The sequence below is a fragment of the Nerophis ophidion genome, linkage group LG20, assembly GCF_033978795.1.
Source record: "Nerophis ophidion isolate RoL-2023_Sa linkage group LG20, RoL_Noph_v1.0, whole genome shotgun sequence".
NCBI lineage: Eukaryota > Metazoa > Chordata > Actinopteri > Syngnathiformes > Syngnathidae > Nerophis > Nerophis ophidion.
The window spans coordinates 34,879,097-34,905,362 of NC_084630.1; the positions used below are offsets into that span (position 1 = coordinate 34,879,097).

Sequence of the window (26,266 nt, forward strand, 5' to 3'; positions counted from 1 at the left end):
TCAAAGAGGCAGCTGCGACTCTCTTGCCTCCTTCGACCGGCTGCCCCTGAACGTGGAATGCTTCCACCGTCGAGGAGGGGGAAAAAAACATAAACTATCGGACTGCGTGGTCGGTAGTAGTGGGTGTCAGTAGGCCTTTAACCAGTGTAGTAAAATATTTGTTTTTGTTTTAATAAGACGAGGCAGAGCAAGCTGAGCGGAGCTGTTGGAGCTTTTGAGGCCGATGTCGTCTCCATTTGTTCTTCTCCAAACACGTTTATTCATTACGTTTACAAGGACACGCTAATTCAGGGGTCACCAACATTTTTGAAACCAAGAGCTACTTCTTGGGTACTGATTAATGCGAAGGGCTACCAGTTTGATACACAAATAAATTGCCAGAAGTAGCCAATTTGCTCAATTTACCTTTAACTGTATGTTATTATTAATAATTAATTATATTTATCTTTGTGGAAACACTGATCATGTTTTTTTTTATCTCTGGTACTCATCGAGGGTGGACGCTCCCCTTTCCTCTCCTGCTTGCTTCTTTGTTTTGTCTTGTCTTAACTTTCTTGTTGCCTCTTTTTGCACTGCTCTCCAAATCTAAACATTGGAACTATTTAACTGGCCTCAACAACATTGACAAGATCTTGGGTTTGGGGGAACCTGCTGTCGTGATGAAGCGGTTGTTGCTGGACACACAACGGACTCTTGGGAGAAGAAGGAGTGCCGCGAGCCTGGCGACCCTTTTCTGACCAGGACGTGAAGATATCCACTTATTCGGAATTATGACAACAGGACATCTGCTGATTGGAGTAAGTGTTGCTGTAGTTTGTCGACAAATTGGAAGTTGCTGGCAGTCTTCAAAGTACCTCAAAGCTGCCACAAATTATTTGGAGGATGCGGGAAGAACTGTGGAATACATCGGATTGTCTACCCCGCAGGTTTGAGGACCAGTCATAGACAATTCAGAGTGAAAAGCAATATTTATTTTCACTCGCATACAAATCATTCTAACTTGGATTGTTTCCCTGGCTTCCAGGCTCTCCTGAAGGACACTGCAGCGAAGACACAACATACTCCCTTCTTGTCTTTCATGGACACACACCTGTTGTTGTTGAATTTGGACTAGCGACTGCAATACATCAAGGCCGCGGAACAGAGACCGTCTACGGCGGGGGTGTCAAACTCAAATACAGAGTGGGCCAAAATTTTAAACGGAACAAAGCCGCTGGCCAAGGTTGAACAAATTAACCTTTTAATAGGGACCCAAACAAGTTTTGCAGTAAATATTGAACAAGCAAGGCTTATATAACTTTAGTGACAAGCAAAATCCAGTTTCAAATAATAATAATAATTATAATTAAAAAAATATCAATAGCAAATCCAATCAAATTTAAATACAAATCTTCTGAGTTAAATAATGTTTTTCCACAGGCTAATAATACATTTGAAAATAAAATAACAACAATGAATGAACCAAACATTCAAGCTTTGAAGTAGCAAGAGAAAATGCATCAATAAAACTTTAATTATTGGTCAGTTTGCTGGAAGTTTCCCGGAAGAGTTAGTGCTGCGAGGGAATCTGGGTATTTGTTCTGTTGTGTTACGGTGCGGATGTTCACCCGTAATGGGTTTGTCATTCTTGTTTGGTGTGGGTTCACTGTGTGGCGCATATTTGTAAAAGTGCTAAAGTTGTTTATACGGCCACCCTCAGTGTGACCTGTATGGCTGTTGACCAAGTATGCCTTGCATTCACTCGTGCGCGTGTGTGTGTGTGTGTGTGTGTGTGTGTGTGTGTGTGTGTGTGTGTGTGTGTGTAAAAGCCACAAATACTATGTGACACGCTGTTAGTATGGAGGAAAAGCGGACGTGACGACAAGTTGTAGAGAACGCTAAAGGCAGTGCCTTAAAAGCACGCCCCCAATATAGTTGTCCAGGTGGAAATCGGTAGAAATTCAGGAGAATGTTTGCCCCGGGAGATTTTCGGGAGGGGCACTGAACTTCGGGAGTCTACCGGGAAAATTGTGAGGGTTGGCAAGTATGAGTATTAGCGGTGAATGCAGTGTTACAGCCCATGATCTACGGGCTTACACACACACACATCCAAAAAAATACACGCCACACATACACACCCCACCACCCCAACCCAACGCCCTCCATGCAAATCACATAGGGGTGATGAATGGATGCCGAGATCATTATCCATGCGTTTGTTACGTCTCGTCTCGATTACTGTAACGTATTATTTTCGGGTCTCCCCATGTCTAGCATTAAAAGATTACAGTTGGTACAAAATGCGGCTGCTAGACTTTTGACAAGAACAAGAAAGTTTGATCATAATATGCCTGTACTGTATATACCTTTATATACTTACATATATACCTATACTGTATATACCTTTATATACATATATACATACATATATACCTATACTGTATATACCTTTATATACATATATACATACATATATACCTATACTGTATATACCTTTATATACATATATACATACATATATACCTATACTGGCTCACCTGCACTGGCTCCCTGTTCACTTAAGATGTGACTTTAAGGTTTTACTACTTACGTATAAAATACTACACGGTCTAGCTCCATCCTATCTTGCCGATTGTATTGTACCATATGTCCCGGCAAGAAATCTACGTTCAAAGGACTCCGGCTTATTAGTGATTCCTAGAGCCCAAAAAAAGTCTGCGGGCTATAGAGCGTTTTCCGGTCGGGCTCCAGTACTCTGGAATGCCCTCCCGGTAACAGTTCGAGATGCTACCTCAGTAGAAGCATTTAAGTCTCACCTTAAAACTCATCTGTATACTCTAGCCTTTAAATAGATCTCTTTTTTAGACCAGTTGATATGCCGCTTCTTTTCTTTTTTCTCCTATGTCCCCCCCCTCCGCTTGAGATGGTTTCCTGTGGACGGGACTCTCGCTGCTGTCTTGGATCCGCTTGAACTGAACTCTCGCGGCTGTGTTGGAGCCACTATGGATTGAACTTTCACAGTATCATGTTAGATCCGCTCCACATCCATTGCTTTCGGTCCCCTAGAGGGGGGGCGGGGGGGGGGGGTTGCCCACATCTGAGGTCCTCTCCAAGGTTTCTCATAGTCAGCATTGTCACTGGATGTGAATTCTCCCTGCCCACTGGGTGTGAGTTTTCCTTGCCCTTTTGTGGGTTCTTCCGAGGATGTTGTTGTCGTAATGATTTGTACAGTCCTTTGAGACATTTGTGATTTGGGGCTATATAAATAAACGATTGATTGATTGATGGTCAGCGCCTGAGAGCCGCGGCTTCCCATCATGACCTTGAATTCATTTCCCTCTGTATGCTATATATCTTGAGATGTATGTTGTAATATGTATGCCATGCCGTTTTAGGTTTTTTCCTTGGACTCAGTCTGGACCCCTCCTGAGGGTCTAGCCTTAGATTGATATTTTTTTTACTCCCCTCCACTCCCAATGTCACCCTTTTCTCACCTTTTTAAGAAGCGCCGTAAGTGGCTGATTCGTTGGCGGTCTCGTATTGTTCCCCTTGGCGGTCTCGTATTGTTTCCCCCTGTAACGTATGTCTGCTCTTAGCTGGACTGTGCCGAAAATGTAATTTCTTTGTACTCATGCTCTGACAATAAAGATCTATCCTATCTTAATGATTTCTCACAATAAATATTTTTGATGAAATGTTTTAAATATGTTAAAATCCAATCTGCACTTTGTTAGAATATATAACAAATTGGACCAAGCTATATTTCTAACAAAGACAAATCCTTATTTCTTCTAGATTTTCCAGAATAATTTTTTTTTAAAGAAATTCAAAAGACTTTGAGACAAGATTTAAATTTGATTCTACAGATTTTCTACATTTGCCAGAATGTATATTTTTTTTAATCATTATAAATTTGAAGAAATAATTCACAAATATTCTTTGTGGAAAAAAACAGAAGCTAAAATTAAGAATTAAATAAAAATGTATTTAATATTCTTTACAATAAATAAAACAAATGTACTTGAACATTGATTTAGTGAATTATATCTATATATAGTGAAGTGAATTATATTTATATAGCGCTTTTCTCAAAGTGACTCAAAGCGCTTTACATAGTGAAACCCAATATCTAATTTTTACATTTAAACCAGTGTGGGTGGCACTGGGAGCAGGTGGGTAAAGTGTCTTGCCCAAGGACACAACGGCAGTGACTAGTATGGCAGAAGCGGGGATCGAACCTGCAACCCTCAAGTTGCTGGCACGGCCACTCAACCAACCGAGCTATACCGCCCCATATAAATTGTCAGGAAAGAAGAGGAAGGAATTTAAAAAGGTAAAAAGGTATATGTGTTTAAAAATCCTAAAATCATTTTTAAGGTTGTATTTTTTTCTCTAAAATTGTCTTTCTGAAAGTTATAAGAATCAAAGTAAAAAAAAAAACATGAATTTATTTAAACAAGTGAAGACCAAGTCTTTCAAATATTTTCTTGGATTTTCAAATTCTATTTGAGTTTTGTCTCTCTTAGAAATAAAAATGTCAAGCAAAGCGAGACCAGCTTGCTAGTAAATAAATACAATTAAAAAAATTTAGTCAGCTCACTGGTAAGTGCTGCTATTTGAGCTATTTTTAGAACAGGCCAGCGGGTGACACATCTGGTCCTTACGGGCTACCTGGTGCCCGTGGGCACCGTGTTGGTGACCCCTGTCGCTCATCATCGCATCCCACCTTTTGTCGCCAATAAACCTCTCTTTATGGTCTGGGGGGGGGGGCTGACAGATCAGTCCCATCACAACGCTGACACTCGTCCAACTGAGAGCGAGCAGCCGGTGCCAAAAAGTGTCGCGCCGCCCGCCCTTTGCGGCGTCACCGTTATTGACAGGCCGGGATTAACGGACGCCGCCGTTTCCATACTTCAGCAATTTATAATTGGAAGCCGCAGCTCGCGGGCGGCGCCGATCAAACGGACTCGCTGAAGAGACGACCTGTCTGAGCGCGGCGAGGAAGCGTCTGTTCGTTTTCTATTCGGGTAAAGTGTGTCAAGCATTACGTGTCTTGGAAAGCCATACTGGGTTTTCTCTTTTAGTGGCCAAAAACATTTTTTTTTTCCCCCCAATTTCTAATAGGGGCGTAGTACCAAATTGTAGGCGCCCATACACAGAACTCCAGCATGGGCCCCAGTGTTTACCCCAGAATATTTAGAATATACGGGTAAGGTGGGTGTAAGGAACAGTGGAATTTCTCAGCAATAGACTACAGACTGTGCTGAAGTAGGCCCGCTTCGTCGCGTGAAAAAGCCTACAATTTTTGGTTGTGTTTTCCGCTGAATGTTAATATACGATATATATCGATATTTTTTCCTGTAAAGTAAAAACAAAACAGTCCTAGTTACCTGATATACTAAGTATGTATTAATTAATGTATGTAATCTCACACTATTATATTAGATCCACTATGGACTGGACTCTCACTATTATGTTAGATCCACTATGGACTGGACTCTCACTATTATGTTAGATCCACTATGGACTGGACTCTCACACTTTTATGTTAGATCCACTATGGACTGGACTCTCACACTTTTATGTTAGATCCACTATGGACTGGACTCTCACACTATTATGTTAGATCCACTATGGACTGGACTCTCACACTATTATGTTAGATCCACTATGGACTGGACTCTCACACTATTATGTTAGATCCACTATGGACTGGACTCTCACACTATTATGTTAGATCCACTATGGACTGGACTCTCACACTATTATGTCAGATCCACTATGGACTGGACTCTCACACTATTATGTTAGATCCACTATGGACTGGACTCTCACACTATTATGTTAGATCCACTATGGACTGGACTCTCACACTATTATGTTAGATCCACTAGGACTGGACTCTCACTATTATGTTAGATCCACTAGGACTGGACTCTCACTATTATGTTAAATCCACTATGGACTGGACTCTCACTATTATGTTAGATCCACTATGGCCTGGACTCTCACACGATTATGTCAGATCCACTATGGACTGGACTCTCACACTATTATGTCAGATCCACTATGGACTGGACTCTCACACTATTATGTCAGATCCACTATGGACTGGACTCTCACACTTATGTCAGATCCACTATGGACTGGACTCTCACACTATTATGTCAGATCCACTATGGACTGGACTCTCACACTATTATGTTAGATCCACTATGGACTGGACTCTCACACTTTTATCTTAGATCCACTATGGACTGGACTCTCACACTATTATGTTAGATCCACTATGGACTGGACTCTCACACTATTATGTTAGATCCACTATGGACTGGACTCTCACACTATTATGTTAGATCCACTATGGACTGGACTCTCACACTTTTATGTTAGATCCACTATGGACTGGACTCTCACACTATTATGTTAGATCCACTATGGACTGGACTCTCACACTATTATGTTAGATCCACTATGGACTGGACTCTCACACTATTATGTTAGATCCACTATGGACTGGACTCACACTTTTATGTTAGATCCACTATGGACTGGACTCTCACACTATTATGTTAGATCCACTATGGACTGGACTCTCACACTATTATGTTAGATCCACTATGGACTGGACTCTCACACTTTTATGTTAGATCCACTATGGACTGGACTCTCACACTATTATGTTCGATCCACTATGGACTGGACTCTCACACTTTTATGTTAGATCCACTATGGACTGGACTCTCACACTATTATGTTAAATCCACTATGAACTGGACTCTCACAATATTATGTTAGATCCACTATGGACTGAACTCTCACTATAATGTTAGATCCACTATGGACTGGACTCTCACAATATTATGTTAGATCCACTATGGACTGGACTCTCACAATATTATGTTCGATCCACTATGGACTGGACTCTCACACTTTTATGTTAGATCCACTATGGACTGGACTCTCACACTATTATGTTAAATCCACTATGAACTGGACTCTCACAATATTATGTTAGATCCACTATGGACTGAACTCTCACTATAATGTTAGATCCACTATGGACTGGACTCTCACAATATTATGTTAGATCCACTATGGACTGGACTCTCACAATATTATGTTAGATCCACTATGGACTGGACTCCCACATTAATATTGTGAGTCCACAATGCATTCCAGACGTAACACAAGCGATTCAATTATAAATAAATATTTCTACACAATGCGATGAGGTGGCAACTTGTCCAGGGTGTACGCCGCCTTCGCCCGATTGTAACTGTGATAGGCGCCAGCGCCCCCCCGCGACCCCGAAGGGAAAAAGCGGTAGAAAATGGATGGATGAATAGCTGTAAATATACTCCTCCCCTCTTAACCACACCCCCCACCCGAAATCGGAGGTCTCAAGGTTGGCAAGTATGGGCTTGACCCTTGATAAATGAACCAACCTCCAAGTCAGTCGAGCGCAGGATTCTCACAGGAATGACCTACTGTAGGACTGTCAGCCGGAGGCGAGGCGTTGTGCCACTAAACGGGTCTAATGAGACCCGGACAGGCTCGCCCTGGCCAACCAAGCGGCGCTGAACGATGTAGAAGCCCCCAGCCAGCAACAAAGGAAGACCCTCGAGTATTTAAACTTGGCCAACGCCAGGTCTACAGAGGGAACGTTTTCAAGTGATCCTCTTTCTCTCCCCGCTTTAAGACGCCGAAATCCGGCTCGTCACTCAGACTTTTGCCTTTGAAAGCCGGGCGCCGTCAGAGTTCCTCGTCGGCACCTGGAAGGCTGGTGGGGTCCAACCCCCCCCCCCCCCCGAACTGCGCGAGCAAAAGCTTGATTGAAACGCCGCGTTCTGCATCAATGATGCTCCTGACAAGACTGACAGCAGCCAAAGAAAAATGGCACTCTGAGGAGCGGGCGTAAAATGGAGGGATTATTTTAAAAATGACAGAGCTAATACGTAAAAAATAATATTTATATATATATATATAAAACTACTGACTACCGTATTTCCTTGAATTGCCGCCCGGGCGCTAATTAATTTAAAACCTCTTCTCACTCCGGCGCTTACCAAAGGCATGGGGTAAAAGTAAGCATGCGCTATTTATTTTAAAACCTCTTCTCACTCCTGCACTTACCAAAGGCATGCGGTAAAGGTAAGCATGCGCTATTTATTTTAAAACCTCTTCTCACTCCTGCACTTACCAAAGGCATGCGGTAAAAGTAAGCATGCACTATTTATTTTAAAACCTCTTCTCACTCCTGCACTTACCAAAGGCATACGGTAAAAGTGAGCATGCGCTATTTATTTTAAAACCTCTTCTCACTCCTGCACTTACCAAAGGCATGCGGTAAAGGTAAGCATGCGCTATTTATTTTAAAACCTCTTCTCCCTCCTGCACTTACCAAAGGCATGCGGTAAAGGTAAGCATGCGCTATTTATTTTAAAACCTCTTCTCACTCCTGCACTTACCAAAGGCATGCGGTAAAAGTAAGCATGCACTATTTATTTTAAAACCTCTTCTCACTCCTGCACTTACCAAAGGCATACGGTAAAAGTAAGCATGCGCTATTTATTTTAAAACCTCTTCTCACTCCTGCACTTACCAAAGGCATGCGGTAAAAGTAAGCATGCGCTATTCATTTTAAAACCTCTTCTCCCTCCTGCACTTACCAAAGGCATGCGGTAAATGTAAGCATGCGCTATTTATTTTAAAACCTCTTCTCACTCCTGCACTTACCAAAGGCATGCGGTAAAAGTAAGCATGCACTATTTATTTTAAAACCTCTTCTCACTCCTGCACTTACCAAAGGCATACGGTAAAAGTAAGCATGCGCTATTTATTTTAAAACCTCTTCTCACTCCTGCACTTACCAAAGGCATGCGGTAAAAGTAAGCATGCGCTATTTATTTTAAAACCTCTTCTCCCTCCTGCACTTACCAAAGGCATGCGGTAAAAGTAAGCATGCGCTATTTATTTTAAAACTTCTTCTCACTCCTGCACTTACCAAAGGCATGCGGTAAAAGTAAGCATGCGCTATTTATTTTAAAACCTCTTCTCACTCCTGCACGTACCAAAGGCATGCGGTAAAAGTAAGCATGCGCTATTTATTTTAAAACCTCTTCTCCCTCCTGCACTTACCAAAGGCATGCGGTAAAAGTAAGCGTGCACTATTTATTTTAAAACCTCTTCTCACTCCTGCACTTACCAAAGGCATACGGTAAAAGTAAGCATGCGCTATTTATTTTAAAACCTCTTCTCACTCCTGCACTTACCAAAGGCATGCGGTAAAAGTAAGCATGCGCTATTTATTTTAAAACCTCTTCTCCCTCCTGCACTTACCAAAGGCATGCGGTAAAAGTAAGCATGCGCTATTTATTTTAAAACCTCTTCTCACTCCTGCACTTACCAAAGGCATGCGGTAAAAGTAAGCATGCGCTATTTATTTTAAAACCTCTTCTCACTCCTGCACGTACCAAAGGCATGCGGTAAAAGTAAGCATGCGCTATTTATTTTAAAACCTCTTCTCCCTCCTGCACTTACCAAAGGCATGCGGTAAAAGTAAGCGTGCACTATTTATTTTAAAACCTCTTCTCACTCCTGCACTTACCAAAGGCATGCGGTAAAAGCATGCGCTATTTATTTTAAAACCTCTTCTCACTCCTGCACTTACCAAAGGCATGCGGTAAAAGTAAGCATGTGCTATTTATTTTAAAACCTCTTCTCACTCCGGCACTTACCAAAGGCATGCAGTAAACATTTGAGTGTGATGTAAGCTTGGACCTTAAATCCTACTGAATAGCTCTTCATCTTCTTCCCTTTATGCGATTTCAAATTACCGGTATTGAAATAAGCCTCCTCCATTTTGATAATGATGACAGGGGAAGTGTCACTCGTGACGTGACGAGTTTGACCAGGCGGTAATTCAAGGCAGGCGCATACTATATGCCTGGCGGCAATTCAAGGAAATATGATATGTCCAAGCAAGTGAAGTCTTGAGATGCACTTTTAATGTTTTTTATGAAAACTACGTACTGTACTAGGGTTGTCCCCATACCAATATTTTTTACAAAATGTATTTCGATACTTTTGGGTACTTTTCTAAATAAAAGGCATTATTAGCTTTATTTTAACCAAAAAATCTTAGGGTACATTAAACATACCGTATTTCCTTGCATTGCCACCGGGGCGCTAATTAATTTAAAACCTCTTCTCACTCCGGCACTTACCAAAGGCATGTGGTAAATTTAGGCCTGCGCTTATAAATTTGAGAGTGATGTGAGGATACCAACATAAAAAGCACATTTAATTAAAAAAAACGTTATTATGGTCTTATCTTTACTTATAAAAGAAGTCCATGCGCAGCTCCTTCTGATCAAAAGCATCGATTTATAGAAGTCTTCCTTATCTTTCTGCAGCTTTAAGCGTCTCTCTGTCTCAATGGAGATTTTCCTTTATTACCTCCTGCTTCGATTGAAAGTTCAGTTTAGAAAACTGTTTTATTTTAGATATGTCATCCTCCATGTTAAAAGTGCAAGCAAGAGGAAGAACTAAACACACGCAGCTCACTATTGCTGCTTGTTGTCACTTCTTCTACAGCAGAGTAGTCACAAGAAGGATCACTAGCGCCCTCTACCACCAGTAGGCGGGAGTCATTTAATGACTCATATCTGACACACGCAGCTACGGTATATTGATAAAACATAGTTGCTTACTGTTCTTTTTAGCATATTCAATAGCTTGGACCTTAATTCCTACTGAATAGCTCTTAATCTTCTTCCCTTTATGCAATTTCAAATGATTGAAATCAGCCTCCTCCATTTTGAAAATGACATGACGAGTTTGACCCGGCGGAAATCCTAGACATGTGCTAATAAAAGTTTTATTTTGCGAAACGAATTTGACCCGGCAGTAATTCTAGTCAGGTGTATACTTTATACTGTACCCGGCGGCAATTCAAGGAAATGCGGTATGTTTATTATTGTAAGTTTATTTCTTAAATAACAGTGAACATACTAGACAACTTGTCTTTTATTAGTAAGCAAGTAAACAAAGGCTCCTAATTAGTCAGCTGAGGTATGCAGTAACGTATTGTGTCATTTATCTACCTATTATTTTGTCAACATTACGAGGGACAAGCCGTAAAAACGAGTAATGTATCTACTTTGTCATGTCTTGGTGATCATGTTTAGTTTGGCTATGTTCTGTTTGGTTTTTGGATTTTGTCAGTTCCTGTTTTGTTTCCGTGACAACCCATTAGTTTCCACCTGTCCTCATGTCACGCACCTGATTCATTTGGACTAACGCAACTGTTGATAATCCCGTCACCACTATTTGAGCCTGTAGTTGCCAGGCAGTCAAGCATTGTGTGAATCCCGGATTAGGGAGTGGGCCTGGTTACTGTAAAATCCATACTAAAAAAAATGCTACTTGTTTCCGACACTTTGAACCCTGCGGTTTATAAAACAACAGGTCTAATTTATGGATTTTTTTTTCCAGAATACAAATAGTCAAAAAAAAAAAAAAAAAATACACAAAACATGTGTTTATTGTTTGTGCTAGGACTACGCGATATGGACCCAAACTGATATCCCGGTATTTTTATGCCGAAAGGCAATAAAATATATAAATATATGTATATTTAATATAGTATATAAACAGCAGCTTTTTGTTATTCTAACTTGTTAATAGGGTTGTACGGTATACCGGTACTAGTATAGTATAGCGGAACTAATGAATCAAAAACAGTTCTTTACTGTTTGGCGAACATGCTTCAGCAATGCCACTGTCAGGTTCAAACACTGAAGACATTTATTAAACAGACAAAGAAGCAAGAAAGTAAACAGAGACAGAATTCAATTTAGCTCAATTGAGGAGAAACGTCTGGACTTTACTCTTTGTACAGTCTCCCACCACGCTGTGACAAAAGATTGTACGCGTCCTCAATCAATCAATCAATCAATCAATGTTTACTTATATAGCCCTAAATCACTAGTGTCTCAAAGGGCTGCACAAACCACCACGACATCCTCGGTAGGCCCACATAAGGGCAGAGGAAAACTCACACCCAGTGGGACATCGGTGACAATAATGACCCAGTGGGACGTCGGTGGCAATCATGACTATGAGAACCTTAGAGAGGAGGAAAGCAATGGATGTCGAGCGGGTCTAACATGATACTGGGAAAGTTCAATCCACAATGGATCCAACACAGTCGCGAGAGTCCAGTCCAAAGCGGATCCAACACAGCAGCGAGAGTCCCGTTCACAGCGGAGCCAGCAGGAAACCATCCCAAGCGGAGGCGGATCAGCATCGCAGAGATGTCCCCAGCCGATACACAGGCAAGCAGTACATGGCCACCGGATCGGACCGGACCCCCTCCACAAGGGAGAGTGGGACATAGAAGAAAAAGAAAAGAAACGGCAGATCAACTGGTCTAAAAAGGGAGTCTATTTAAAGGCTAGAGTATACAAATGAGTTTTAAGGTGAGACTTAAATGCTTCTACTGAGGTGGCATCTCGAACTGTTACCGGGAGGGCATTCCAGAGTACTGGAGCCCGAACGGAAAACGCTCTATAGCCCGCAGACTTTTTTTGGGCTTTGGGAATCACTAACAAGCCGGAGTCCTTTGAACGCAGATTTCTTGCCGGGACATATGGTACAATACAATCGGCAAGATAGGATGGAGCTAGACCGTGTAGTATTTTATACGTAAGTAGTAAAACCTTAAAGTCACATCTTAAGTGCACAGGAAGCCAGTGCAGGTGAGCCAGTACAGGCGTAATGTGATCAAACTTTCTTGTTCTTGTCAAAAGTCTAGCAGCCGCATTTTGTACCAACTGTAATCTTTTAATGCTAGACATGGGGAGACCCTTTTACTTGGACAGCTATTTCCAAGGGAGGGGGGTCGTAAACAGCCACTGCCTTTGGTCACAAAGCAGTTCAAAGAAAAGGTGCCTGGGGGGGGGGGGGGGGGGGGTCAGGTCCTGCTTCCTCTCCGCTTTGTAGATCTCGGGTCACGACAAAATCTTCCTGTGGATTACAATAGCGCAAAGAAACCGACGCCTTCATGTCACTTCCCATCCTACACAGTGGAGTTTTACACGCCGTTTGATTGGTAAGATCAAAGACAGCTTTTGTCTGCTCGCCGGGAACTCATTGAAACACAAAGTTTTGGGATAACTTATATAATTATTCTGACAGGATGTGACAACATGGTCGTTTAAAAAAAAGTGGGGCGGGGACCGGTACTCTTGAGAGGCAGTATAGTACCGAATATGATCCATTAGTATCGCGGTACTATACTAGTACCGGTGTACCGTACAACCCTGGCTAGGTCACTTTAAAATCCCAAATAAAAGTACTCTTGAGTTAACTCAAGTCCAAATTTTCCGCCACATAAAATTGACTCTACATCCTGGAGTCTCACCTCCCAGCACTGAACTGTGAGAATTGCCCGAGTGTTGTTGATTTTTTTTTTTCTCGTGAGCACCGTCTCGCTGAAACGCCTTCACATTTATTAGCCTGCTGCAAAAAGGAAGGCGAGCCTCCCTCCGGTGGGGACGCCGGAATAAGAGGTGCACTCAGGAAGGAAGGTGGGGCGGATCCAGTGCCGAGCTCACGCGGGTGTTGTTGAGCATGAATATTCAATGAAGCCTAAGAATACGCTATTGTGCTCTGGGTTTTTTTTTTCCGAAGGAGACAGGAGGGTTTACTGCGTGCTCCAGCTCGCGCACAAATACAAAAACGGCGAGCACGAATGTTGTCGTAAACTCGCCGAGGCTTTCTTAATGGACGATAGGGATGGATGTCAGCTTTGTCGATGACTGGCAGACAAAGCACGGCGCATATTTTACGGCGGTCGATAGCGTGCATGATAACAGATATGGCAGACAGTCAAGGTCACACGGAGTGGGCGGATCGAGAGTTCTATTTCTCAGCTCTTGTCAGAGGAGTATGCACTATTTTGCCAAAAGTATTTGACCACCCAGCCAAATGATCAGAATGGAAGCGTGGGATAGATAGGTGTTAAGCAGGTGGGAGATGTCATTTCACCTACCGTATTTTTCGGACTATAAATCGCGTTTTCTTTTTTTTCATAGTTTAGCCAGGGGTGCGGCTTATACTCAGAAGCGACTTAAGTGTGAAAACAGGAAAAAGCCACCGAAATAAGAGCGCAAGACAAGAACTAAAACACGAAACGCAGGAAAACGTCAAAATCATCAAAATAAGTCAGGGTGTGATGTGACAGGTGGTGACAGTACACCTACTTTGAGACAAGAGCTATAGTCGTGTAAGTGTTGTAAAAAAAAAAAAACACACCATATATCTTAGAGTTAAATTCTGGCGACTAAGTTACCATTTTTTTCTTGTAAACTGTAATTAAAAAAAGGAAAAAAAAACACCGTATATCTTAAAGTTAAATTCTGGCGACTAAGTTACCATTTTTTTCTTGTAAACTGTAATTAAAAAAAGGAAAAAAAAACACCGTATATCTTAAAGTTAAATTCTGGCGACTAAGTTACCATTTTTTTCTTGTAAACTGTGATAAAAAATATTTTTTTAAAAACACCGTATATGTCAAAGTTACATTGTGGCGACTAAGTTACCATTAAAAAAAACTAACTCCACTGTATATACTACAGTTAAATTCTGGCGACTAAGTTACCATTTTTTTCTTGTTAACTGTAATTAAAATAAGGAAAAAAAAACACTGTATAACTTAAAGTTAAATTCTGGCGACTAAGTTACTATTTTTTTCTTGTAAACTGTAATTAAAAAAAGGAAAAAAAAAACACCGTATATCTTAAAGTTAAATTCTGGCGACTAAGTTACCATTTTTTTCTTGTAAACTGTGATAAAAAATATTTTTTTAAAAACACCGTATATGTCAAAGTTACATTGTGGCGACTAAGTTACCATTAAAAAAAACTAACTCCACTGTATATACTACAGTTAAATTCTGGCGACTAAGTTACCATTTTTTTCTTGTAAACTAATTAAAAAAAGGAAAAAAAAACACCGTATATCTTAAAGTTAAATTCTGGCGACTAAGTTACCATTTTTGTCTTGTAAACTGTAATTAAAATAAGGAAAAAAAAACACTGTATATCTTAAAGTTAAATTCTGGCGACTAAGTTACCATTTTTTTCTTGTAAACTGTCATAAAAACATTTTTAAAAAAACACCGTATATGTGAAAGTTACATTGTGGCGACTAAGTTACCATTAAAATAAACTAACTCCACTGTATATACTACAGTTAAATTCTGGCGAATAAGTTACCATTTTTTTCTTGTAAACTGTAAAATAAAAAAAAATAAAAAACACTGTATATTTTACAGTTAAATTCTGGCGACTAAGTTACCATTTTTTCTTGTAAAATAATGTAAAAAAAAAAAAAAACTCCACTGTATATTTTACAGTTAAATCTGGTGACTAAGTTACTATTTTTTTCCTGTACAATGTTGTAAAAAAAAAAAACCACCGTATATTTTAAAGTAAAATTCTGGCGACCAAGTTTCCATTAAAAAAATTAAAAAAAAATCACTGTATTTTTACAGTTTAATTCTGGCGACTAAGTAACCAATTTTTTCTTGTAAAATGTAATTAAAAAAACCCATAAAAAAACACTATATTTTTACAGTTAAATTCTGAGTTACCAGCTAAGTGACCATATTTTTTCTGTAAAATGTAAGAAAACCCCCACCGTATATCTTGAGGTTAAATTCTGGCGACAAAGTTACCATTTTTTCCTGTAAAATGGTGTGAAAAAAAAAAAACACCGTATATTTTAAGTTAAAATTCTGGTGACTAAGTTATCTTTAAAAAAAACCAAAAAAAAACCACTGTATATTATGTAATACGACATGAAAATCAACAATGTCCCCACAAAGAAGGATAAAAACATCTGAAATAGTCTATATTGCTAAATCAATGTCGACGCGGGAAATATCGCTCAAACTACAACAGGAAAATACCAAAAAAAGAAAAAATGCACCGAAATAGGAGCGCAAGACAAGAAGTAAAACAATACACACAGGAAAACAGCAAAAAGTTCCAAATAAGTCAGGGTGTGATGTGACAGGTGGTGACAGTACACATACTTTGAGACAAGAGCTATTTTCATGCATGCTTGCTTATGCTTTAAAGTCAGATCCAACAATTGCGACAACGACTTTTTACTGTCAATATCGGCTACTGAGATTCATTTTTCAATTATTTCTGCTGGTGGTGTGCCTTGGGATTTTTTCAATGAATAAAATGTGCCTTGGCTCAGAAAAGGTTGAAAAACACTGCTCTAGAGCAGTGGAGACACCTTCTCTGGAGCGATGAATCACGCTTTTCCATCTGGCAATCTGATGGACCAGTCTGGGTTTGGAGGTTGCCAGGAGAACATTGCATTGTTCCGAGTCTGAAATTTGGTGGAGGAGGAATCATGGTGTGTGGTTGGAGTTGGGCTTGGCCCCGTAGTTCCAGGGAGAGGAACTTTGAATGCTCCAGGATACCAAAACATTTTGGACAATTCCATGCTCCCAACTTTGTGCTCCCCTTCCTTTTCCAACATGACTGTGCACAAAGCAAGGTCCATAAAGACATGGCTGACAGAGTCTGGTGTGGATGAACTTGACTGGCCTGCACAGAGTCCTGACCTGAACCACTTTGGGATGAATTAAAACGGAGACAGAGCAAGGCCTTCTCAACATATGTAAACCAGGCAACGTTGTGTAGAAAATGACAAACTACCTACCAGATGGCGTTGTCCCAATACCAATATATTGGTACCGGTACCAAAATGTATTTTGATACTTTTCAGTACATTGATACTTTTCTAAACAAAGGGGACCACAAAAAATTGCATTTTGGCTCTATTTTAACAAAAAATCTTGGGTTACATCAAATATTTTCATTATTACAAGTTTGTCCTTAAATAAAATAGTCAACATACTAAAAAACTTGTCTTTTTATGTGCTGTTTTAGCATTTACAGTAATACAACGAAAAATCTACAGTTGTTGATTTGCGATAAAATAAAAAAAACAACAAAAACTGGCAGCTCAGGTGCCAAAATGTTACTGTAAAATTGCAGTTTTTTTTTGTTTAAGGTAAAAAAAACATGCACATTTTACAGTAAAATTCTGGCACCTGAGCTGCCCTTTTTTTTTACCATAAAAAACAGCAGTACTGTTTTTCCATTTACAGTAATAGACAGCAGAGGTCCCCAACCTTTTTGTAGCTGCGGACCGGTCAACGGTTGATAATTTGTCCCGCGGCCTGGTGGGAAGGGGGATTTTTTGTTCTATTTTTTTTTTCTTTCTTTTTTGTCATGAAAAAGGGATGTTTTTGGGTTGGTGCACTGATAAGGGGCAGCATAGCTCGGTTGGTAGAGTGGCCCTGTCAGCAACTTGAGGGTTGCAGGTTCGATTCCCGCTTCCGCCATCCGAGTCACTGCCGTTGTGTCCTTGGGCAAGACACTTTATGCTCCCAGTGCCACCCACACTGGTTTATATGTAACTTAGATATTGGGTTTGACAATGTAAAAGCGCTTTGAGTCACTCGAGAAAAGCGCCATTTAAATATAGTTCACTTCACTTCACTAATTGTAAGTGTATCTTGTGTTTTTTATGTTGATTTAATTAAAAAAAATAAAAATAAATAAATAAATACAAATTAATAAAAAAATATTCTGCGGCCTGGTTCCGGGCCGCATCCCAGTGTTTGGGGACCACTGATATACAGTACTTTTTGAGGTGAAATTATTGCAACTTGCCATATTTTTTTTGGACACTTTAGTTTTAAAAAAAATGTACTAATATGCATAAAAAAATGGTGTAATATTAGTATTCACTGTTAGAAGTGGCCCTCTGGGGCCAAACATAACTGCGATGTGGCCCTCAGTGAAAACTACTTTGACACCTCTGTTTCTCACCGTCCTGGGATGTTATGTCACCAACTGTCAATTACAACGTCAGGGATGGGTACCAAATGTGGTACTTTTATATTCCATCGGTACTACCAGTTATCGGTTTACTGGAAAATAAACATTCCCATATTAAGACACCTTTATTAAGACAGCCGGATTAAACACTTAGCGGGCAAACAAGCAGCACTTAGAGCGGTAAGTAATGTTGCAAATTTCCACGCCAACAAAGCAAGTATGCCTGGTAAAAAAACAAACAATGGAAAGTAAAGCACAGCTCCACTTATTCAAAACGCACTCGCTTAATGCTAGTTTACATCGAATTTACCAAAGACATGCTACTGATTAGCATTTGTGATTTTACATGACAATTTTCACACCTCCAAATATGCGAACAAAAACTACAAATGGGATAAACGGTAAAATCAAACAGCTGGTGTGTAATAAGTACAATACTTACAGTATAAATACTTTGTTGGGGGCAACACAAGAATAGATTCAGCTTAAAGGCAAAGACTACTTTCTGACGTGTTGCACATTTCTACACCAACAAAGCAAATATGCCTGATAAAACACAATGGAAAGTAAAACAAAACTCCACTTATCTAAAATACGCTAGCTTGAGTCTAATTTACATTGGATTTGCCAAAAACGTGCTACTGATTAGCATTAGTGATTTTACATGGCGATTTTAACACCTCCAAATATGAGAACAAAAACTACAACTGGGATACACATTACAATCAAACAGCTGGTGTGTAATAGGTACCAAACCTACAGTATAAATACTTTGTCGGGCGCAACAAAAGAATGGATTCAGCTTAATGGCAAATACTACTTTCTGACTTGTTGCAAATTTCCACGCCAACAAAGCAAGTATGCCTGATAAAAAAAACAAAGGAAAGTAAAGCACAGCTCCACTTATTTAAAACTTGCTAGCTTGATGCTAATTTACATTGGATTTACCAAAGAAGTGCTACTGATTAGCATTAGTTATTTTACATGGCAATTTCATACCTCAAATTTGAGAACAAAAACTACAACTGGGCTACATGTTACAATCTAACAGCTGGTGTGTAATAGGTACCAAACCTACAGTATAAATACTTTGTCGGGCGCGACAAAAGAATCAATTCAGCGTACTGGCAAAGACTACTTTCTGACTTGTAACAAATTTCCACACAAACAAAGCAAGTATGCCTGATAAAACACAATGGAAAGTAAAACACAGATCTACTTTTCTAAAAATGTTTTAGCTTGATGCTAGTTTACATCGGATTTACCAAAGACATGCTACTGATTACCATTAGTTATTTTACATGGCGATTTTCACACATCCAAATATGCGATTAAAAACTACAACTGGGATACACGTTAAAATCAAACAGCTGGTGTGTAATAAGTACAATACTTACAGTATAAATACTTTGTTGGGGGCAACACAAGAATAGATTCAGCTTAAAGGCAAAGACTACTTTCTGACGTGTTGCAAATTTCCACGCCAACAAAGGAAGTATGCCTGATAAAACAATGGAAAGTAAAACACAGCTCCACTTATCTAAAATACGCTAGCTTGATGCTAATTTACATTGGATTTGCCAAAGACATGCTACTGATTAGCATTAGTGATATTTACATAGCGATTTTCATACCTCCAAATATGAGAACATAAACCACAACTGGGCTACATGTTACAATCAAACAGCTAATGTGTAATAGGTACAACACCTACAGTATAAATACTTTGTCAGGCGCAACAAAATAATAGATTCAGCTTACAGGCAAAGACTACTTTCTGACTTGTTGCAAATTTCCACACAAACAAAGCAAGTATGCCTGATAAAACACAATGGAAAGTAAAACACAGATCTACTTTTCTAAAAATGTTTTATCTTGATGCTAGTTTACATCGGATTTACCAAAGACATGCTACTGATTAGCATTAGTGATTTTACATGGCGATTTTCACACCTTCAAATATGAGAACAAAAACTACAACTGGGCTACATGTTACAATCTAACAGCTGTTGTGTAATAGGTACCAAACCTACAGTATAAATACTTTATCGGGCGCGACAAAAGAATCAATTCAGCGTACTGGAAAAGACTACTTTCTGACTTGTAGCAAATTTCCACACAAACAAAGCAAGTATGCCTGATAAAACACAATGGGAAGTAAAACACAGATCTACCTTTTTTTAAACATGTTTTAGCTTGATGCTAGTTTACATCGGATTTACCAAAGACATGCTACTGATTAGCATTAGTTATTTTACATGGCGATTTTCACACCTCCAAATATGCGATTAAAAACTACAACTGGGATACACGTTAAAATCAAACAGCTGGTGTGTAATAAGTACAATACTTACAGTATAAATACTTTGTTGGGGGCAACACAAGAATAGATTCAGCTTAAAGGCAAAGACTACTTTCTGACGTGTTGCAAATTTCCACGCCAACAAAGCAAGTATGCCTGATAAAACAATGGAAAGTAAAACACAGCTCCACTTATCTAAAATACGCTAGCTTGATGCTAATTCACATTGGATTTGCCAAAGACATGCTACTGATTAGCATTAGTGATTTTTACATGGCGATTTTCATACCTCCAAATATGAGAACATAAACTACAACTGGGCTACATGATACAATCAAACAGCTAATGTGTAATAGGTACAACACCTACAGTATAAATACTTTGTCAGGCGCAACAAAATAATAGATTCAGCTTACAGGCAAAGACTACTTTCTGACTTGTTGCAAATTTCCACACAAACAAAGCAAGTATGCCTGATAAAACACAATGGAAAGTAAAACACAGATCTACTTTTCTAAAAATGTTTTAGCTTGATGCTAGTTTACATCGGATTTACCAAAGACATGCTACTGATTAGCATCAGTTATTTTACATGGCGATTTTCACACCTCCAAATATGCGATTAAAAACTACAACTGGGATACACGTTAAAATCAAACAGCTGGTGTGTAATAAGTACAATACTTACAGTATAAATACTTTGTTGGGGGCAACACAAGAATAGATTCAGCTTAAAGGCAAAGACTACCTTCTGACGTGTTGCAAATTTCCACGCCAACAAAGCAAGTATGCCTGATGAAACAATGGAAAGTAAAACACAGCTCCACTTATCTAAACTACGCTAGCTTGATGCTAATTTACATTGGATTTGCCAAAGACATGCTACTGATTAGCATTAGTGATTTTTACATGGCGATTTTCATACCTCCAAATATGAGAACAAAAACTACAACTGGGCTACATGTTACAATCTAACTGCTGGTGTGTAATAGGTACCAAACCTACAGTATAAATACTTTGTCGGGCGCAGCAAAATAATAAATTCAGCTTACTGGCAAAGACTACTTTCTGACTTGTTGCAAATTTCCACGCCAACAAAGCAAGTATACCTGATAAAAACACAATGGAAAGTAAAACACAGATCTACTTTTTTAAAAATGTTTTAGCTTGATGCTAGTTTACATCGGGTTTACCAAAGACGTGCTAATGATTAGCATTAGCGATTTTAGATGGCGATTTTCACACCTCCAAATTTGAGAACAAAAACTACAACTGTGATACACATTACAATCAAACAGCTGGTGTGGAATAAGTACAACACCTACAGTATAAATACTTTGTCAGGCGCAACAAAATAATAAATTTAGCTTAATGGCAAAGACTACTTTCGGACTAGGATGCAAAGTCTACTATATGATACTTACAAGTAAGAGCCCGAAGTGTAATAAATAATATTTAAACAATTATGTAAAAAAAAATATATATATATATATATATATATATATATATATATATATATATATATATATATATGGCAAACCAGTGCTTTTCAAACAGAGTATAGTACCGTTTTTGATTAATTAGTACCACAATACTATACTAGTACTGGTATACTGTACAACACCAGTAACAAAATAAAAGGACAAAAAAATGCAGTTCTTTGTATGTACCGCTTTGTCAGCACGTACACACACAGAAATCCTTTTGGGTGCCCTCAAACAATCAGAAATCACAAAAATCCCTAACTTCAGCGACCGCATTAGCACAAATAAACATTTGACAAAGTAAAATTCACCTAAAATAACACCGGCCAAAGGAAAAGAGCAAACAGACAGAGGAAGAAGAGAGCCATGGCTTGTAGGTTACGTATGTGTGCGTTTGGAAGAGGCGCCGCTGAATGAGAGGTAAGCTCTTTTCATCCGCTGTGAAATAAGTCCAATAAAAAATGCCACAAAAACAGCTTTTGTTGTAAAAAGGTACCCTTAAACCTGTAAAAGGTTCCTTGTCATCGCCCCGCTATCTCCCCTGACTTCCTGCTTGCCTCACGGACATTCGAGTCTGCCTTTCCCCTCCTGGACTTCCTGCTTCTCACGCAACATTACGGTACCACTAAACAGCTAATACCCACACCATACACTTTTAAATTTAGTCACACTCCATTCTCTAGTTTAGTTATATTATTATTTGGGTATTATATATATATATATATATATATATATATACATATATATTGTAAATCTATATAATAAATACATAGAGCTGCCATGCCCCCTTGTGGTCTGTGCCGTCTACTCCCCCTGAATACACTTTCCCCTCCTGGACTTCCTGCTTCTCACGCAACATTAGGGTACCACTCAACAGCTAATACCCACACCATACACTTTTAAATTTAGTCACACTCCATTCTCTAGTTTAGTTATATTATTATTTGGGTATTATATATATACATATATATTGTGAATCTATATAATAAATACATAGAACTACTATGCCCCCTTGTGGTCTGTGCCGTCTACTCCCCCTGAATACACAACATAACTTTCGCCGACAATTCAACCAACGAGGAGGAAAAAAAAAATGTACTCACTGCTTCGTGGCTCTTGTCCCTGGCATCATACACAGTCAGCTTGACGACTGTCTCCGGGGGGGCGGGACCGTCGGAAGGGAAGGTCACCCCCGATAGAAAGCACGGGTCTTTGTTTGCCTGTGGGGAACAAGAGAAAGGGACAAGACAGAAAAAAAATCGGGTGAGATGCAAGTCGCCCGGAGCAGCGCCCTGCTACAACACACATGCTAACAGGGAGGCAGGCAGCCAAACGGAGACTGCGGGCCAGGACGATGGCGTCTTGGGCCGACAGCCGGGATCCGTCTCTTGTCCTGCCGCTGCTGCAACAGGACAGATAGAGCCGTCCCCAGCGGGTCTCCCTGGAAAGTCTCTAAGTGAGACTGAGGGGAAACGCGTGTTGACAGGTAAATTGGACCAAAACATCCACACCTCGCAGTGTTAAACACACCAGAGGGCCAACACTCTCCTCTACGACCCAAGGGCTGATTTATGACCCCCACAACCAAAGTCCACTTTTACAACGCTGTGGAAAGTGTGGATTTAAACTAGAAGAGCATTACATGGCCAGCTCTGGACACACACACACAAAAAAAAAAGACCTGTTGGGAGAGATTGTGTCTTGAGACGCAGCCATTATGCCAAACTACATACTGTACATGCATGATGTACAGTATGCATGTATACTGGATGGACACGAAGACAGAAAAAAATATCTATGGCAAGAAACCAAACTTTGTGCAAAAAAATCTTGACAAAAAAGACACTTATATAAGCAAAGAAGAGCAGGCAGCAGCTCACACATTCTCATACTTCCTATAACATCCAGGAATAAATCTCTCACTATTATGTTAGATCCACTATAGACTGGACTCTCACAATTATGCGAGATCCACTATGGACTGGACTCTCACACTATTACTTTAGATCCACTATGGACTGGACTCTCTCACTATTATGTTAGATCCACTATGGACTGGACTCTCAACATTATGTTAAATCCACTATGGACTGGACTCTCTCACTATTATGTTGGATCTACTATGGACTGTACTGTCACTATTATGTTAGATCCACTATGGACTGGACTCTCACTATTACGTTAGGTCCACTATGGACTGGACTCTCACACTATTATGTTAGAACGACTATGGACTGGACTCTCACACTATTATGTTAGATCCACTATGGACTGGACTCTCACACTATTATGTTGGATCTACTATGGACTGTACTGTCACTATTATGTTAGATCCACTATGGACTGGACTCTCACTATTACGTTAGATCCACTATGGACTGGACTCTCACACTATTATGTTAGAACGACTATGGACTGGACTCTCACACTATTATGTTAGATCCACAATGGACTGGACTCTCACACTATTATGTTAGATCCACTATGGACTGGACTCTCACACTATTACGTTAGATCCACTATGGACTTGACTCTTGCACTATTATGTTAGATCCACTATGGACTGGACTCTCAACATTATGTTAAATCCACTATGTGTTGTGATCCGATGGTCGGATCATCACCATATTGTTATTTTTGTTCCATTTTTATATCACTCTGCGGTTTGACATACTTAGTTCCTGTTTTGTTCGTTTCCAAGGTCACTCATTAGTTTCAGCTGCTACTCTCTTTTCCAGCACACCTGTCTTGACTAATCACCACCTGTTTATAAGCCAGCGTTTTCTGTTCACTGATTGTCGGATCTTAGTTTGTTCACATACATCTGTTTACGACTTGTCTCCCACTCTCGTTTTCGCTAGCTCTCACGATAAGCTTTATTTTATTCCTAGCTTTCACGCTAGTTGTTTTGTGTTTCTTTTTGTGTGCCTTTGTGCTTCGGTTTGTTCGTCCTAGCTTTCCATGCTAGCGCTTTTATTTGCCTTTTCTATTTGTATCAGTGTTTTTGTTCAAAGCTCCTTTTGTTTAATAAATCCCTTAGTTCTTACCTTTTTGCTGTGTTCTTGCTGACGCATCCACGGAGGACCGAATCCGGCATTACAATGCCACACAAGCGTAACACTATGGACTGTACTGTCACTATTATGTTAGATCCACTATGGACTGTACTGTCACTATTATGTTAGATCCACTATGGACTGTACTGTCACTATTATGTTAGATCCACTATGGACTGTACTGTCACTATTATGTTAGATCCACTATGGACTGTACTGTCACTATTATGTTAGATCCACTATGGACTGTATTGTCACTATTATGTTAGATCCACTATGGAATGGACTCTCACTATTATGTTAGATCCACTATGGACTGTACTGTCACTATTATGTTAGATCCACTATGGACTGGACTCTCACTATTATGTTAGATCCACTATGGACTGTACTGTCACTATTATGTTAGATCCCATATGGACCGGACTTTCACTATTATGTTAGATCCACCATGGACTGTACTGTCACTATTATGTTAGATCCACTATGGACTGGACTCTCACTATTATGTTAGATCCACTATGGACTGTACTGTCACTATTATGTTGGATCCACTATGGACTGGACTCTCACTATTATGTTAGATCCACTGTGGACTGTACTGTCACTATTATGTTAGATCCACTATGGACTGGACTCTCACTATTATGTTAGATCCACTATGGACCGGACTCTCACTATTATGTTAGATCCACTATGGACTCGACTCTCACTATATTATGCTGGATCCACTATGGACTGGACTCTCACACTATTATGTTAGATCCACTATGGACTGGACTCTCCCACTATTATGTTCGATCCACTATGGACTGGACTCTCCCACTATTATGTTGGATCCACTATGGACTGGACTCTCCCACTATTATGTTCGATCCACTATGGACTGGAATCTCACACTATTATGTTAGATCTACTATGGACTGGGCTCTCACTATTATGTTAGATCCACTATGGACTGGACTCTCACACTATTATGTTCGATCCACTATCGACTGGAATCTCATTATTATGTTAGATCTACTATGGACTGTACTCTCACTATTATGTTAGATCCACTATGGACTGGACTCTCACTATTATGTTAGATCCACTATGGACTGGACTCTCACACTCTTATGTTAGATCCACTATGAACTGGACTCTCACACTATTATGTTAGATCCACTATGGACTGGACTCTCTCACTATTATGTTAAATTTACTATCACCCACATCTGCGGTCGTCTCCAAGGTTTCTCATTGTCTTCCCACTAGGTGGAGTTTTTCCTCGCCCTGATGTGGGATCTGAACCGAGGATGTCGTTGTGGTTTGTGCAGCCCATTGAGACACTGGTGATTTAGAGATTTATAAATAAACATTGATTGATTGAAATATAATTCACTTCAATTTCACCAATTTTTACCGATGCTCCTCTTCGACAAGTCATAAAAGTGTTTGTAAAATCCCTTGATGTTTTTCTAGTGCTAAATTAACCACAACGTTAGGGCCTCATTAAACATTATGTTC

General features: G+C 39.7%; 1 protein-coding gene across 5 annotated transcripts in view; it reads right to left on the reverse strand.

Moving 5' to 3' along the window:
* The window catches only part of inpp4b (inositol polyphosphate-4-phosphatase type II B), a 469,469-nt gene that overhangs the window by 391,993 nt on the left and 51,210 nt on the right, over positions 1-26,266 (reverse strand). For all 5 annotated transcript variants that reach the window (XM_061881071.1, XM_061881076.1, XM_061881074.1 and 2 more), the window contains one exon: positions 22,805-22,921. In XM_061881071.1, coding sequence (XP_061737055.1) covers positions 22,805-22,921 — 117 coding nt within the window. The remainder of the gene's footprint in view (positions 1-22,804; positions 22,922-26,266) is intronic.